This window comes from Dermacentor albipictus, chromosome 7 (assembly GCF_038994185.2).
Source record: "Dermacentor albipictus isolate Rhodes 1998 colony chromosome 7, USDA_Dalb.pri_finalv2, whole genome shotgun sequence".
NCBI classification, from domain to species: Eukaryota; Metazoa; Arthropoda; class Arachnida; order Ixodida; family Ixodidae; genus Dermacentor; species Dermacentor albipictus.
The window spans coordinates 129,862,222-129,880,603 of NC_091827.1; the positions used below are offsets into that span (position 1 = coordinate 129,862,222).

General features: G+C 44.1%; 1 protein-coding gene across 3 annotated transcripts in view; it reads left to right on the forward strand.

The window, feature by feature from the left end:
• mtTFB2 (mitochondrial transcription factor B2) overlaps window positions 1–18,382 on the forward strand; it is a 221,260-nt gene that overhangs the window by 106,229 nt on the left and 96,649 nt on the right. For all 3 annotated transcript variants that reach the window (XM_065424247.1, XM_065424246.1, XM_065424248.1), the window contains exon 5: window positions 5,503–5,651. In XM_065424247.1, the coding sequence (XP_065280319.1) occupies window positions 5,503–5,651 (149 nt within the window). The remainder of the gene's footprint in view (window positions 1–5,502; window positions 5,652–18,382) is intronic.

Sequence of the window (18,382 nt, forward strand, 5' to 3'; positions counted from 1 at the left end):
TGAATATGATGTGTATGACACAGACTCTTGCATCCTGGCCATTTCTGGTCTTCACGACATCTGCACTGAACAACAGCATGATGATTCCTTATGTGTTCTCATCAATCATCTCAATTCTGGACATTCAGAGCCCACGCTGTGCATGTTCGTGGTTTGCGACTACATTCTCTACCGTCGCAGCTTACGCCCTGAAGGACTAGAATTTTTACTCTTACAAGCCATCTCTGGATGTCAGTTCTTGAGCAGTTTCATGACGCCCCTACTGCAGGCCATCTCGGCGTTTTGCGTACTTACGGACGCATACACCGCTGCTTCTACTGGCAAGGCCTGTACCACTCTGTGCAGCGTTATGTTGCAGCCTGTGCGCTCTGTCAGCGCTGCAAAAAACCTGCTGTGTTGCCCGCTGTATGCCTTCACCCCATCAATGTGCCCTCAGAACCATTCTTTCTCATTGGTCTCAATCATCGTGGCCCTTTTCTGACGTCGAAATCTGGCAATAAATTATGCGACCCGGTACGCGATCATGCTAGCTTTGCGCACAAGCTATGTTACTGAGGTGGCAGATTTCCTTTTATATGACGTCGCCCTCCATCGTGGCGCACCCATGCAGCTCCTCATTGACTGCGGCCGCATCTTGTTGTCCTGAATAGTACAAGGCCTACTTCGCTCCTGTTCTGCCGAGCACAAGCTTTCCACTGCCTAACACCCTCAGACAGATGGACTGATGAAGTGGCTCAATCGCACGTTGACAGAAATGTTATCTATGTATGTTTCCTATGACCACTGATTGGGACAGCACGTTACCCTGTGACCTTCATCTATAATTTGTGCCATCATGGTACTGCTGGCTTTTCACCCTTTGTCATAATTGTCATTATGGTTGAATATATATAAACTCGAATTAAATGTCAATAAAACAGGTTATTGTATTTAAAGCACGCAACAAACCTGGTGATTCTGAACTTCAGCTTACATTTGAAAACAATGTAATTGAACATGTTTCAATCTACAAGTTTTTAGGTGTCCTTTTTGAAGAACACTTGAGCTGGTCCGAGCATATTAATACAATTCATGCCAAAGTGTCAAGGTCACTCTGTGTGCTCTACAAGATTAGAAACCTGGTTCTGAAATGGCTGAAATGGCAGTTATATTACACTAATACGTTCACATCTTCACTATTGTATGCTGATATGGGGGTCTACAACCAAAACTAATCATATGAGATTGATTATAACATTACAGAAGAAAGCGATACGATATGTCGAAAATCTCTCGTATAACGACCATGCAGGTTTCTACTTTTCGAACACTCTCTTCTAAATGTGAATCAAATATATGAGTGGAAATTGCTTTCTTATGTCTATAGCGAAATCAAGCTCGATCCTTCTAAATATCTTGAATTGCACTCTAGTAGTAATTTGCCTTACGAATTAAGGCACGACCATTGCAGAACTCCACTTGTGAGGACCAACTATGGAACCCAATTGCTTTCATACTTAATTCCCAGTCTTCTCAACAGGCAAACACTGGCCATAGAAATTATTCAGAAAAGCATGTCCCTGAACTCTTTAAAAAAGAGTGTTAAAGCTTACCATCTTTCCTGTCCTAATAATATATAGTTTGTGTATACAAAATTTTTTGTGATCCTAGGGTTCCTTATTTGTAGGAATTTTCCTTTACGTTTGTAAAAGCTTGTACCTTGTTCGGTTGTTTACTTTGCATAAAACTGTGTTGTGTATGTAACGGTAGTGTATTATGTTCGTTCTGTCGCTGCATGCTCTGAGTGTGTATTCGGGTGCTTGGGTGCCGTAGGCAGAGCACATCTGCCTTTTCCCTTTGTATCCGAGGCCTTGTTGTCTGAAATAAAGATTATTATTTTACCTTCGGTTCGACTGCCACCCTTCCTTGCCCGTTGACACATTGCTTCCTTCCTCGATGAACACTCCCACTGAATACGCTCAAGACGTCTTCACTAAAGCCCCTCAATCTCCCAAAGTAGCGCCATTCGCTTCCCTCTTCCTCCGCTCGGCGTGGCCTTGATGGTGGCGCCGCTGTTGGTGGGCCTGCCGTCTAACACGCTACGGGAGGAAATCCGCAGAAAAGTTCGTTCGAGCCCTGCGGAGCAGTTCTTTTAATCGATATCTTTCTTCGTCAGTCGGTAACTGGCCTTTAGAATTTCGTGTTGGAATTGCGGAAGAAATAGAGAAAATGACCATTATTCAAGGCGTATTTAAGGCGTAAAGCGCGCGACGTTGAGAGTTCGTGTTGCTGAAACACGACGCAAGCACGCGGTGTACTTAAACACGCGCGTAATTACCAAAGTTTCAGGTGTTGACAGCGTGAATATGTGTACGTAGTTTCGTGGGTTCATTCACGTACCTGCAGAACACTTTTGTTCGGTCGGCGCGTGAGAGATTCCGGCTGTGTGCGGTCAGCAATGCCTGGCACAGGGCCGTTTTTTTCATTGCGGGGTGCTTTGGTAATCGTGACGATATATATATATATATATATATATATATATATATATATATATATATATATATATATATATATATATATATATATATATATACAAGTACTGCTCCAGGAGGGCACATGTAATGGCTAACCGAGGCCTCTGAAGAGCACGTATCATTACACTAATGCAGGCGTCGCCGGGAGTGTTCGCATACAAAATTGGCTGTCCGCGATCTTACAGCCCCTTGGCATGCACAGGCTTCGGTGAGCCCCATCCAGCCCTGGTTCTAGCTTTGGTGTTCCCATTGCCGCTTTGGTGCCCTGGAGGCGCCGTCAATAATACGAAATAATGACAAGTTGTTACTAGTAAGTAAAATTTATTGAAGAAATACAATCGCGCCGAGGCGCCAACTTCTAAAGCAGCACTAGCGCGCGAGTATTATGAAACGCCAACGAGGAATTTACCGGCCTACGCACGACTAAACGATTAAAGTGCACGTTAAACTTCCCCAGGCGAGCTAGATAACGTTATCCGGAGCCATCCACTACGACCTCCATCCTAGCTTTAGTCGCTTCGGAACGTTAAAAACGTTAATCACCACAAACCAAATCAATACATGCGGGCGTACATTCGAAGCTAAAAGACTGCACCGTAAGTCATAGTGAGCCTTGCAAAAGCGTCGAGAATGTGCTAACTTCTGGTGGAGCTCAAAACACACCCTGATATTGAGTCGCTTTTATGTCACAGGCCAGTGGCAGAAGCGTGCATTTCACCGCAAGGCGAAACTACATGAAACAAAGAGAGCACATTCGAAAAACAAAAGTCAACCAACGCGCTAAAAACCACGCAGAGCATGAACACACACTTTTTCGAAGCGGAAGGCGTAAACTAGGCTCAAAATAAGAGGTTGTGAGTAGCCATGGCCCTTACTTCACTGAGCTGTGCGTTCTTTGCCACTTCCTCGAAGTCAGCCCGCCCGATCCTGCAAATCCACACTTCTTTTGCGTTGCGCCCGCCGGACGGCAAAGCAAAAAGCTTTTTGCCCTCGCTGTGTCTCTTGCGGCAACCGAAGGCGCAGCAGCATGGCACCGCAATTAAGTTCTTGGCCCTGCACATTCTATTACGCTAACGGGCTCCGTCACTCCGCCTGCCGTACTTTCGTCGCGCAGGCCCAGCAATGGAGGTCGGCGCGCGCTGGAAAGAAAAAAATATACAAAAGCGCGCTGCCTGCTCCGCGCTGGAAAGGAAAAAAATGTACAAAAGCGCGGTGCCTCCTTCCACGTGACACAGATTGGCCAATGGGGGAGCGGAGGAGGCTGGGGCGACAGGAGGCGTGGAGGAGGACGCGCCAGGGTGAGCGGGGTGGCGGAAAGATCTAAGAATGGCGCTACTTTTGAAAAATTGAGAGGCTTTAGTCTTCACCCGGGCTCGCACGGCACGCTAGATTACCTGCTCCCGGCTCACTGAGTCTCGGACCACGCAGAAGATCCGGTATGACAGCCGACATCGGGACGTTTGATTTTCTCTTATCTCCGCTGTCCTCCTATGGTCATCATGTCAGCGCGTCGTCTTGTCTGAAAAGCTGCGGCCACGCTACACAGGGCCCTACACAATATTGCGTCAGCGTGGCGATGCCAACTACGAGATCGCTCCGCTAGACTCGCGTGTCATCACAGACGTTGTGCATGTGTCCCGGCTGAAGCCTTACTTTGCTGCGAGTTCACCTCCCTTATAGTTAGCATCGGGACGGCCCCTTTACATGCGAGGGTTAGGTTAAGGTGCGAAAAAGAGTGGCACCAGTCTGAAGATGACGATTTGATGTGTACAGATAGAACTGATCTCGACAGCCATCTTATTTATTCATTGTTGTCCCTCTCTTGTAAATATTGTAAATACATCTTTATATGTGACTTCTACAATGTAATAGTGCCGACAAAATACCTTAGATGACCACACATAAAAAGGTCCAGTGTACTGGAAATGGAAATCTAGAAATCTAGAAACTGGAAATCTAGGATTACAGACTTTTGGGTTATTTGGTGTGATACAGTTATTGGGAACATATTGCATAGGTGACAACATGGACAAGGAAGGATGGCAAGGAGGGGCACTAAATTTCAACCGATTTTTATTTCCGTAAGTGGTTTACTTATGACAAAATGCCTTAGATGACCTTACATAAAAGGATGTGATGTACGAGTAGTCAAAGGTAGGATTGCACAATTTTGGGCTAGATGGCTCAATATAGTTGTTGAAGAACGGCACACACCTACTGGCCCGCACCAAGTGCTCCAAGTCGGCATCAAAGAGTTGGGATGAACAGCGGTACCTACCCCGTCCCACATATACAGTGACCCATGTCAGTGTGAAAGAGGCTCATTGAAGAGCGGCAGATATATACGCATTGGTACATACCCAGGGACCCAGGTTCGTCCGACGGTTTGTTTTGAAACCTGTTGTCAGCGCAGCAGCCTGATACGGTATGTGACCACGGACTAACCAGTGACATACTAAGTAGGTGGAAAAACGGTTAGATACGAACATACATAAAACATACAAAGCACCCGGAAAGTGTGCCAAGTACCCTAAGAATATAACATGTTGAAAAACATCACCTAGTTACACATTCTTTGTAAGATTTCTTATCGCAGTAATGTCGCCGACCATCTCCTAGAGATAGACGCACCACAGTTTTTTTTGCTTAGTTCATACAGCAATTTAGAACCGTGACATTGTTAAGAAACGTCCAGTATTTACTAGAAAATAGGAAAGGACAAAAAGCGATTGGGCAGAAGGAATGCTGGCTGTTACAGTTCGACCTGCTGGTTGATTCGGTCGATCTGGTTGGTACCATAATGATTAGGTAATGGAACTTGACTGAACAAACACTTTGCACTGTAGTTCAGTACTGATGCTGTTGTCCTGCTGTCTCATTCCAACAATTTCATTTACTAGCACCTATGTTTATGTCATTTTTTTTCTTTTGCCAAACATTTCATCATAAGGATGGCCACCATGAGTAAGCACCCTCGCCCCACTTTCAGCACCAGAAGCGGTGCTGGTGGCAAGCTTGTCCCGTGTGCGTGAGGTGGGCTTCCTGCGCTATGTGCTGCACCAGCTGCCCATGGGTACCTCCCTGTTTGCCCTGGGGCGCCTCGCCTTCCTACTGTTCCTCAGCCACACCGAGGCAGCTGTGAGTACAGCTCAGTTTTGTGTCGGAAAGAAGCAGCACATTGAAATATTGACACGCATACTTATTCATCTTGTTCCAGTGACCGTTTTTCACAGGTTACCATTGTTGCAACCTTATAGCTCAGCGTAGAACATGCCTTCGTGTATTGAAACCCTCTCAAATGTCACTGATTCTGTAGCAAAAGGACCTTGCCTAAGTAGATTGCATTTGTGTTGCGAAAAGTGATGTGCATTCTAGCATGTGCGCAAGCGCCAGCGATTGCACTGAAATGTACAATGAGTCATGTATAAATAGTCAACGTGTTAGACTGCTAGTTCAGATTTCAACGACTTGGCTTACCACTATTGCTGTGCTTTGAGTTTCTGGGATCATCTTTGCCCAATAAAGCAATAGTTTTCATTATTAAAGTTTTTCTACTGTCTGGTTCTTCACTGTCATTATGTGACAATATTTTATGATAAGTTCTGCTGCAAGTTCATGTTCTGTTTTGTTTAATCACTTTCATACTTCTTTCAAAAAACTGGAATCCTTCCGTGATAATTTGTTTCTGTAATCTTATCGTGTTTTTTTTATTTTTCAGTAAAGCTTTCATTCAATAGGATGGATAGGCGGTATTGGATTACTGTATCGAAACTTAGTGTGCAGCAGAAGACGAAGGGCGACAGCACAAGCGCTCACTCACCATTTATTTTTACAGTACGCAGGAAAAGTACATGCGTACATACACTGTGCATGCCTAGAAAAGATTCATCATCATCATCATCATCAGCCTGGTTACCGCCACTGCAGGGCAAAGACCTCTCCCATACTTCTCCAACTACCCCGGTCATGCGCTAATTGTGGCGACGCTGTCCCTGCAAACTTCTTAATCTTATCCACCCACCTAACTTTCTGGCGCCCCCTGCTACGCTTCCCTTCTCTTGGAATCTAGTCTGTAACCCTTAATGACCATCGGTTATCTTCTCTCCTCATTCCCTCCTCTTCCCTGCCCATGCCCATTTATTTTTCTTAATTTCAACTAAGGCCAGAAATAGTTCTTTTTTTCCCAGAACAACAAGGTTATTTTTATTGGCAAAAAATATTGCTGATTTATATTGCAAACTTGTAAAGCTCAACACAAATTACCATACTTCTTGTTTATATAATAGCACCCATACGGGCGAAGAAATAAAACCAGGGAGTTTGGTTATGTGAATGTCAATGCTTATTTGATTGCATTTTTACATTCCTTCCGACCAAGTCATTTTCATTACGCATTTCGTGCTATAAGAATACTCCCTGTGCGAATTACATTCGCATACAGCACCCAGTAAAACAAATTTCGACTCTACTGCTCGCTTGAGAAGAACTGATGAAGGGCTATTTAATCCGTCCAGAATTACTGCTCCTCTTCGTAGACTCAATTTTAATGTGGTTACCGTAAAATACGGTGTTAAAGCTCTAATTTTGCCTCTCACACCGGGAAGCAAACAGCTGATGAACAAGGCAAGTAAGTTACCTTTGCAAGCGACAGAGTTCCACTGCATTCAGAAACCTGGCTATGGTGTCACTGTGAAGACGGTTTCCAGTTTAAATGCACTAACAAAGGCGCCGCATTTCCGTGCGCCACTTATGGAAGGCCTCTGACCGATGATGATTTATTAGCATCCCCTCTGATACAGAACAGGGACAAATCTCCACCTAGCCTGCTTGAGTTACTCAGTATGCTATTTGGGCTTTTCCGCTACCATTCTTGCATACATGTTTTTAATCTTCTCAATATACCTTGTACCGCTGCCTATGCCTGTAACGGATCCGGTCGTATCAATCTCTTCCCTGCTTCTCTTCTACGAATACTCGAAACGTCTCTTGCTTATCTCGACTGCTGACCTGTTGATGCTTCCGTCCAGTTTAAGTCCTTAGCGCTTCTGGAATGGTCTCTTTGGGTGAATCCCTTCGCGTTCCTTTAGGATGTGCGTAGTGGTCTACGGATTTTTGCTGCAGCATACACATACCTCATCTAATTGCAAATGTTTGCTCTGGTATTTTTTTGTTCTTAGGCAACCAACTCAGATATGAAATAGCAAGGCACTTCCCTTCGTGCTACCATACAGACTTTCCCTTTTGATTTCCTGTTTCTCATTCATGTAAATCTCCATGGTCTTTTTCATTTCTTCTCTTTGCATCCAATTCACTCTTTCTGTTTTTCTCACTTTCTTTCTGATAGCTCTTGGTTGTCTATTCAAACTTTCAATTATTCCGTCCTTGGTTGCCAACTTTGTTGACCTCTTCCTACATACTGTGTCCATGCTTTTCAAATACAAATACTTCTGCACTTTAGCCACCCATTTATTTTTATCCATGTTCCGGAGTCTTTCTTCAAAACTAATTTTGCTCTGCGCTTCTCTGGCTTCAAACAAGGCCAAACCCATGTGTCCTTGCACTGCCGCGTTTGTGTTTTTGCCGTTGGCTCCCAAAGCCAACCAGCCCACTGATCTTTGGCAAACTTCCAACCCCTGCAACATATTAGATTTTTGGCACAAAATAGCATTTACAAGTTGAGCGCTGCAACCATGACTCCTTTGGATGCCACGCACCACCTCATATTTATTGCTGCCCCAAACTGCCCTATGTTTCATTATTACTACTTTCAGCTTCCCTTTTATTTTCAGATTGTCTTGGTTAGTGGTGCTTTAATAAGTATTTCCTTCATTTATGTTTACGCCACGGTATTTATATTGCTTGACTATGTATGGGTAAAACTTGTTGAATCGTCCTCACATATTTATTCCTCTCTTCATTAAGATCATAATTCCATATTTTTCTGTGCTACATTTAAGGCTTAGATTTGTAGTTCTGTTGCCATGCCTATTGGCCAGTGCCTATAAATCATGGACTGTCCGCTAGTAGCACTATGTCGCCAACATACATCAGTGCGGGGACCTTCTTTGCACCATTTGTTACGTGGGTATGATATATGAAATCCTTATTGACTGTTTTCCAGTTGTTTTATGCCCTTAACATAAAGCGTAAACAATGATGGAGGTAGAGGGAATCCTTGCTTCAGTGCTTGGTGAAATCGCACTACTTCATTACATTTTCGGCCTTCCGATACAACTTGAACTCGGTTGTCTCTATATATCTCCTTGATCACTTCCATGAAATCGTCATCTGTGCCTTCGTGCTTCAGAATATCCCATAACAATTCCCTGTGTATGTTGTCATAGGCTCCTTTCGTATATAGAAATGCTATCTACAATGGTCTGTTCAGGGCTACTGGAATATCTCTGCACTGAGTTAGTATAAACCTATTATCTCTTAACCGTCTGCCTGGTCTGAACCCATTATGAAGTTCCCCTAGTAAACCATTTTTCTCTACCCACCCCTACAGTAATAATTTTATGGCTTGCATTGCCATTCCGTAAAGGGTGTCCCAACTATCATGTACCAAGATTTTAAAATATGCAAATGCCACTTAGCTAGCCAGTTGCAAAATTGCCGTGCAACTGGCCGCTGGAGGCAGTTTCCGTGTATTTGGAGGCTTTTTTCACACTCGGAAACGTACTTTCGTGTAGCATGTATTGAGGAACAGAAAGCTGTAGCAGGAGTTTTTCATAACACTATACAGTTTTCTCATTGACACTTTCATCTACTTATAATATTTGAAAAGTTGATTAATTAATCAAGGCTAATGATGTGATTAGGCAGGATGCAAAAAATAATCTGAGTATCTCCAAGCGACAGCAAACAACATTATCTTGGTTCTGTCCAGCTATGTGGTATCATCATCAGCAGCACCAGCAGCCTGTTTTATGTCCACTACAGGACGAAGGCCTCTTTTTGTGATCTCCAATTACCCCTGTCCTTCAAATCTTTGGACAGCAAAATCTGGCTTCTCTGTCCGAAGACTAAGTTTGCATCTGGGACAGCAGTGGAAACTGCAGCCGCAATGGCTGTGTTATGGTTCAACAAGGGACATTAAAGCTTCGAACACGTCCTTCAAGAGGTTGTTGTATTGCCAGCTGATGAACTGATCACCTTGGGCCAACCCCGTGACCACAGAAGAGTTAAAGAATGTCTGCATGTGAGACAGCTGAGGCAAGGGCTCATCGTCGCCATGTGGCAAAGAGAGCGCGCCTTGACGGCTCCATTCTCCAGTGCCGAGAAGGACGAACCTATGGTTCTGGATGTTTTTAAAGACACTGACTGTGGAAAGGGTGGATTGTTCTATTCTGTCACAAAGTTTCATGCAAATCCCACTGTACGTTGAAGAATAAACATGTTTACAACTTTTAAATGCGTTTTTCTCAATTTGCATATTGAGGCAATGCAGACATGTGGTGCCCAAACTTTCATGCACTTAAAATTGTTCTATCTTAACGACATTTTGCACAGAGCGTCTTCAAACACTCTACAGTGCTGATATCTATATAAAGCTGCAATACACATCACAAATTTTTTGCTTCATAACTTGAAATGCTGATGGGGGACATGTAAAATATAGATTTGGTACTTTCGATTTTTTCTAAAAAATGTAGCATGTTATGCCCATATTTGAGGTTCTTTTCAGCAATATACTGCTCATGTGCAGCAAGATGAGCTATATTGGGATTCAGCGTGAAATTTTTTAATAAGCTAAAAAATGTGCACAAAAAAAACTATATTCTGTTATCAAAGTTAGAACTCTGGAACTATTGCAGCTACAAGAAAACCAATTACAGTTTTGAAATAAGCATCACAAACTCTACTAATACCTAAAATTTCAAAGTTCTAGGTCACGAAATAAAAAAAAACTTTTTCCAGTAGCATCTCCCATTAAGCTTCTCGCTATTGGGTGCAGTGTTTTTCATTGAATGAATTCGCCGCCGTCAGCAATGGCACCGACTCCGCATTTGTGGTCCTCACGATTGGCTTCGAAGCTCGGAAGAAACGGTGCGTTGCATAATGGCGTTTCCCGAAAGTCAGCTTCGCCTCTGTACTGAAATCGTAAGCATACGTGAGCTTCGTGAAGCATACGCAGAAGTATTGCCGTGAAGCATAAGCGTGTGAAGGGGCTATTGCCACGAGACACAGTATGCATTCCTTAATTATACTCGCGCTCACCCGGTATCTCCTGTCACAGCTCGAGCACCTTTTTGACTAATACGTCTACTGACAGGCCTTCTAAGCTTTTTCGAATGTGCCCGTGGTGGTTTGAGTCCTTTAAGGGCAGTAAAAGGCATGCGTTCTTTTCCAACTGGCTGATTTTTTGGACGTTATCTCGGCCCCTAAGGAGTTCGAAAAATCAGACCTTGAATTGACCAAAACTGACCAAAAAGATCCTTCAAATGATCCGTGGGGCAAACGAGCGGCAGAAGGAGGACAAGAAGAGAAAGGACCTACGCAACGAGGAATGAACAGGAAAGGAAGCGTGCTGCCACCGTTTTGACTGAGCTTGAGCTCAAAAAACAAAGTGTTGGCTGATGCCGAAATGCAGTTGTCCCTCATCTACACCAAAATAAACTCTTTAACGTAGTGAAACACAACGCTGAGGCATCGTGCGCCAGCTGAGAGTATGTCAGGACTGTTGAGGTTGACTTACAAGCTGTTGAGAGAGAATCTCAATTATGACAAAGTTCGTGCCTCATGCCACTAAGCTTGCTATCAGTCGATAGCAATAGCTCATATTCGAAAATATTCGCTTCTTTATGCATCTACTTTTTATTCGTATTTGAGAATGTCCGACTCGATTTACAATTGTTTTTCGAAAACATTCTATTTGCTGTGCATTTTACTAACCCCTCCCTTCTGTTCTCTTTTTGAATAAAATAAACACTACTCCTTAGTATTAAACTGGATCAAGTCGTTTTTTAAAGTTTTTTTTACATGCTTACTAGAGAGTGACAGCATCGGGTGACATGTTTCAGCCCGTCTCGACAGGCACTTCATGGCGCGTCCGCCTTCATGGCGCGTCCCGGCCCGGCTGTCCGTGCCGATCGCGTCGTTTGGTTCGCGTAGATCGTTTGAGTGGGTGGTGCGAACGGGGTGCGATGGAGCTATCGCATCCCACTCTTGAAGGCGAAGCTTAAGCGTCCTCCATTTTTTAACTGTCTTCTGTCACTGCGTACTTGTGTCGCATTAGAGCAGTATTTGTTACCGGTACCATGAAAGGTTTTAGCTGCATACAGTGACATTCGTTCGTGAGGACTAAGTTCTCGGTTCGACTCTCACCAAACGTAGTCCTTTCGAGGGCCTTAACTTCACCTCAATGAGCACCAATGGTCGTAGGTTTGAGTGCTGTAATGAACTCTAGCTCAAATAAATCTGCCCTAATTCAATCTGCCACATTAACTTTGCCTTAACTCACGTCATCAACACCCTCAATTGGCTCACTTGACTTTTTATACTAACGGGGTCACACCAACACCAACAACACGGTATTTTGTGCCTCATGAGCCATATGCTTCCACATTAATAGCCAACATGAGGTACAGGTGTGCACTTTGGCATAGTAGACGGTAAAAAAGAAATCAAACCCAAGCTTGTCCAAAACCTATACTAGACAAAAAGAAAGCACTCCAAGTTAATAATGAGCAAAAACAGTGAGAACAAATATCGGCACGTAATAATAGATCAAATTGCAAACGGCAAAAGTACCTAAACAAAACGACAAAAAAAGCATCATTTGCAAAGCATGCACCGCTGATGGGATACAAAAAAGTGACGTGACATGTAAAGCTGATATCGTGCGTGGTCAAGGAGAGCACCTGAATATGTTTTGATTATGATAAAATTGGGAAGGCACATTCCGCTTTTCCATAACTTCACGCAAGTAATCAAGCACATATATGTATGAATACTTTGTTTAGCGCAAAACAACAGACACAAGAAAGACGACAAGACAAGGCGCTACTCTCAACTGACATCATTTTATTGCGCCACTCCTTTATAGACAGCTCAAACTAGAGGAACCTGCGCAGTGAGCACCATGCGGTGGAGCCACCAACATCCGATCCCAAGAGCGCGCTCATGCGACAGAATCCAAAAAAACAAATTCAGCGCTGAACAAGATTAAGGAAGGCACACTAATGCACTGTGACTCCAATGACTGAATGAAAAATGCTTCCGATAACTCTTGGGCGGTGGTGCCACGGCTCTTTTCCAAAATCGTGGTATCACGAAACATGGGTTTGCACTTGCATATTTTACAATGCTGAGCCAAATGGGGACCTGTGCCTGTTGGTATGGATCGCTCATGTTCTCTAAGGCGCTCGTTAACACAGCGGCCTGACTGCCCTACATACACTTTGCCACATGACAAGGGAATCTTATAAACCACACCGACACTGCAGTCTACAAACTTCACGTGGTTCTTTTCACGATCTGGTTTTTTACTTGTTTGAGAAATACGGCTGCACAACGTTGACACTTTCTGAGGAGCGGAAAACGCTACCGGAATTTGGTATCTAGTGGTGACATTCTTTAGATTGGGAGCCACTCTGGCGATACGGCACAACTTCAGGCCTCTTCTGTTGTGTGATGCAGTTACTTTTGTGCCGCTTCCCTTTCAGTTTCTGAAGCAATACCTCCGAGGCTGACGTCACCACCACACTTGGGTAACCAGCAGCCTGCAGCCTATTTAATTGTGCAATGAAACTCAGGTTCGCAGAGGGATGAAAAGATTTTATTAGCGAAGATTCTAAACACATCAAAGAAATATCGCGTTTCAGAGTCTTTGAGTGCACAGACGCGTAAAGTAAATGTTCCTTACGTGCACGTGGCGATTACATCCAACAGGCGTGGCCTGTTTGTAAGGACAGCTGCAAATCTAAAAACTGGAGTTTACCGCCCCTAGATAGCTCATGTGTGAAAGTTAAACCTTTGCCATTGTCATTGAACAGAGTTAAAATGTCAGCTACCGTCACCGAGCATTCGTTGTTAGTCTGTTTTATCACAACAAGAAAATCGTCAACATATCTAAAAATGTGAACCGACTCATTGTTTAAGGCACTCTTAAGAGCGCGGTCGACAAACGATAAAAAAATATTACAAAGAGCAGGCGCCACACAAGAACCAATACAGACACCATTTTTCTAGATAAAAAGGTTATTTTCGAACCGGATAAAAGTTGAACTTCAATAAAATTCAAGAAGGGACATGAAACTTTCTGAAGACGACCCGTTCGCACTGCGAAAATCTACCTCGCCACTTTCTTCGATGCACGTCATCACACTGCGAAATAGCTCATCGTGCGGTATTGAATAGTAAAGATCTTCGACGTCAACAGAAAAACTGTCGGCTACTGAATGGTTATCTTCCAGAAAGGAAGATAACCTCTCACTCGTTCCTCAAATTCTATCTTGCTGCTAGCTGCCCTCGAATGATGTCCCATCTCATGTCCCCCTGTACCCCTTGATTTGGTCGGTATTTCCGTGTGCTCCCCAAACAAGCCTACCTACTCCACATTGCTTAAAGGGACACTAAAGGTTACTATTAAGTCAACGTGGACTGTTGAAATACCATCACAGAAACCTCGAAACGCTTGTTTCGTGCCAAGGAGACACTTATTTTACGAGAAAATTCGTTCTGAAGCGTCCGCGTACCTCCAGCGCAGTTAAAATCGCCCGCCCTCCGATCGAGGAGCACTGACATCATGGTCTCATAGTGACGTTGCGCCATCGGTGAGTAGAACGGCGTCCGCAAACGGCGCTACGGCTTTTCTGCGCAAAACGCAAATGCGCGGCCAGAAACAGAGCCAAGACAGAGCCGACAGCAGAGCGAAAGCGGGAGTATGGTGGCTAGCGGAAGGAGAAACGAATTACGTCCCACATTACGTCCCACGGAACACGGAGAGTCCGTTTTCGATAAACTATAGACTGCGGCGAGCTCGCAGCGTGGTCGGCGTGGTCTGCGAGAAGTGAGGAGCCTTTTCGCACTCGCAGTAGGGCATAAAAAAGTGCTAATCGACGCAAAACTCGGCCTAGAAACGTGCTTCGCCACAGCCAGGGCTCAATACAACCCAAGCTGGCACGACCCAGATGTCGTTTCCCGCATCGCCACCAGGCGCCGCTGCTATACCTCAAACTCCATCGCAAGACGCCCATAAGCTGGTACTTCATTCTATGATGCAAACTTCGACGCTCGTCGCAATGGGCCCTGACACCGACAGATTGGCTCGCGATGGTGGGCTCAACTTCAGCGATTTGAGCACCGACGAGCGCGACTTGCTGCTGAGGGCTCGCACTGCCGGCGTCGTTGCGTACTACGACGGCGGCCTCGACATCGGCTCTCCAGAGCGGGAAAGCAACGAGGGCTTCTCACGACATCACATGGACGTGGCATTCTCGCTGCTTGTTCCAAATGAAAGTTTCGCGAGCCAGCAGAACCCTCACAGCACGACGCGATAACGAAAGTACTGAAACTCCGAAGCGTGCGCGGCACAGAGTCGAGCGCGCAGAGTCGAGCGAAAACGAAACCTTTCGAACACCCATATTACTGAAGGGTAACGTTAAAATGTTATTTTTTCTCAGAATCGAATAGACGTAGACAAGTAGCATTTTTTCCCGTCTTATAATCGAATGAAATGATATTTTTAATACGAGTAGTTGAGTATTAGTAACAGAAATTATGAGGAGTCCTTTCGTCATCGGGCTAGTACCGGAATGTCGCTGGGGGGTCTCAAATCGTGTCATGCATTTACCTCAATTTCTCGGTTATTAAAGCTCTGTTCGCGATTAAATTGACGCCTTAGACGTTCTAGAACATCGCTCTACCACTTTAACTTCAGTTTCTGGTAACCTTTAGTGTCCCTTTAATTTCCAACCTTGCTGAAACCTCTGATCTCATGCACAGGACCGCATTGCCAAAAGTCAGAGTAGGAACAATCTCTTTCCAAATCTGTCTCACCACTTGGTAACTACTGTAATTCAATAGTGCCCCATTTTTCATCATGGCTGCATTCCTGCTACCTTTAGTCGTTACGTATTTTTCATGTACTGTTAGGTACTCAGCCCCATTGTTTATCCACATGCCAAGATACCTGTACTTATCCACTACCTCCAGCGTAACCTCCTGTATCCTAGGCTCGCCGCTCTGATTATCAGAAAAATTGTGACTGCTGATTATTCGTTACTAAACTTGAAACCTAATTTATCTCCCTCTTTACCATAAATGTCTATCAATCCCTGCAAATCTTCCTTGTTGTGAGCCATCAGTACTGTATCATCCCCTTACATCACTCCTGGTAATGACTATTGGATACAATCTCCTTGATTGAAAAAAGAAGGGTTGAAGCTCGCTTTTCCCTAATTTGGTCGGTAATCCTTGCAGGTACAACGTGAACAACAAAGGTGACAGAGGGCACTCTTGGCAGAGCCCCTGCTGTATCTTTATAGGTTCAGATGCCTTTTTCCCCTCTTATAAGCGCCTTTTTACTTTTGCAAATATCTTTCAAAACATTATTTACTCTATGTTCCACATCTAGTGTGTCCAGTATGTCCCACAAATCCCCTTTATTACACTGTCACTTTGGTTGCGTGTAGTATGGGCACTAATATTGTACACTGACAGTAAAACAATCTCCGTTTGGTTTCTTTCTTTCGACATCAAAATTTTCTAATTCGTGGTTACTTCTTTTTTTTTAGGCCATGCTTCTGGAACAGCAGCTTACCAATCGGGACCATACCACCACAATTTACTTTTTCCTAGCGTACGGGCTGATAAACCTCTTGTCACAAGGTCTGCGGGGCTAATTTCGTGCACTGACCCCAGGAAGTTGGTGCCGTGTTGGTGTGAGCTTCAATGACTCGGTTGCAATCAAATGGCTTTGGTCTAGTCACTGTGGATTGAATATTGAAGAGACATGCTAAAATCGGGTAAATAGTAATATGGAGTGTTCTGTGGTAGAGTGTCTCTTAGAAAAGCTGTTAACCTGGCTCCAAGGCCAGCTGCAGCCAATTATAGTCATGGCAGCATGAAATATTTTAACGGGGCAACTCTTGCCTCAGCTAGAATTTGTTGGACACAAGTTCTACCAGATGCGTCTTGAGCTTTCAAACACGCAACAACACCGTAGCCATGAGGGCTCGTGTCAATAAATACATGTAGTTGGTATCGCATATCATCGCCTTTGAGATCAGTTAGCGAGCATCAGTGGATAAAAACATACTTTAGGTATCGAACCTCTGACATCCATTGGTACCACTTTTCGTTAACTAGGTCAGGCAACAATGCATCCCAATCCTAGTCCTTGGGTCCAGATCCTTTAGAAGAGCATTCTGGCTCGAATGGTGAATAGTGACAGTAAGCCTAATAGATAAAAATTCGGGATGTGGTTTGAAGTACAAATCACTTGGTGTTCTTAGGGTTATCACGCTTCAAGACTGAGTCCATGTTGATACTGATCTTATCGTCTTTGGTGTTACAGTACAGCCCGAGTACCTCAGTCAAATGGGACCCAACCGTAGGTGATTCTTCATTTTGCTGTAGTGTGCTTTGAAGCAAACCTAGTTTGTTGCCCATTTCTGCATCTTCGTACCGGCTAGTTCCATTATTTTGCTTGTCTGTTGGTACCGATGCAGAGCTTCTTCAGCTGTCAAAGCGCGAAAAATGAGATCATTGACATACAGTAAAAGTTTTTCTTGAGCTTGGCAGCTGTTTCCTGGTAGGTGGTTCGATGTGGTTGAAGTGGTACTGCATACGTAGTAGCTGCTTCAAGGAAGGGACTTGAAGTAGTTTTAAAAGGTACTCGAGTCATTCTGATTTCTTGCATTTTCGGAAGTGGGTTTTCTTCAGACGGCATGTCTTCGAACCAAAGAAAACAAAGTGCATCTCGGTCATTAGCTCTTACATAAATTTGTAAGAATGCCTTTTGTACGTCAGCAGTTCTACCAAGGACATCCAAATGGAACAGGATGGACATTTTGCGAAGGTCAGCATTGAGGTTTGGTCCCTTTTCAAGTTGGTCACTTAGAAAGCACTCTCCTGCTCCGTGTGAAGAGGCTTCGAACAAAACTCGGGGTCTTGTGGTCGTATAAGTACTTCGTGGTGAGGCATATGATAAACATGTTCATCTGATGTTTTATCAGTGGTAATCTTCTCCGCATGTCTGTGTTTTTCGTACAGCCTGATAGTTTTGTTGTAAGCTTCAATTGTTTCCTTCTGTGAAAGCCTGCGAACTAGTGAGTAGAATCTCGACATGGCGACTTTACAATTATCAGCTAAGTTGCACTGTGTTGATTTCCAATGAAGTGCAACTTGATAGTGGCCATTTCGGAAACTGATGGTTTTGTAAAACTTTTTGACGATGTCATCTTTTTGCTTTGGGAAAGTCTGTTCAACAATACAAATGGCTTCAAGCTCCCAAAATCGCTGTAATGGATATATTTCGTCATTTTCGTGCACGTCTGTTCGCAGGTAACAGATATTACTATTTGTACAACAGCTAGCTTGTCCCTCGAAAGATGATGGTCCTTGCCAGCCAGATGAGTCCATCCCAATTTGGTGTTAATAGCGACCAAAGCTCTTAGATTACCACCTGAATTCGCTGTTATTGGGCATCACATTCCACAGTTGGTCGGCTCCGATAAGAAGGCTTACTCCGTGTTCACAGGTTATGTCCAGGGAAACAACTGCATCAGCCAATCACTTGCCTACAGCGACGATGACTTGATAAAATCTGTTGGAGCTTCTTTCATTTTATCGCATATGAAAGGCACGACAACAGTTCCATTTGGACAGCTGCGTTGTCATATTGGCTCCAAAGCGCAATGCTG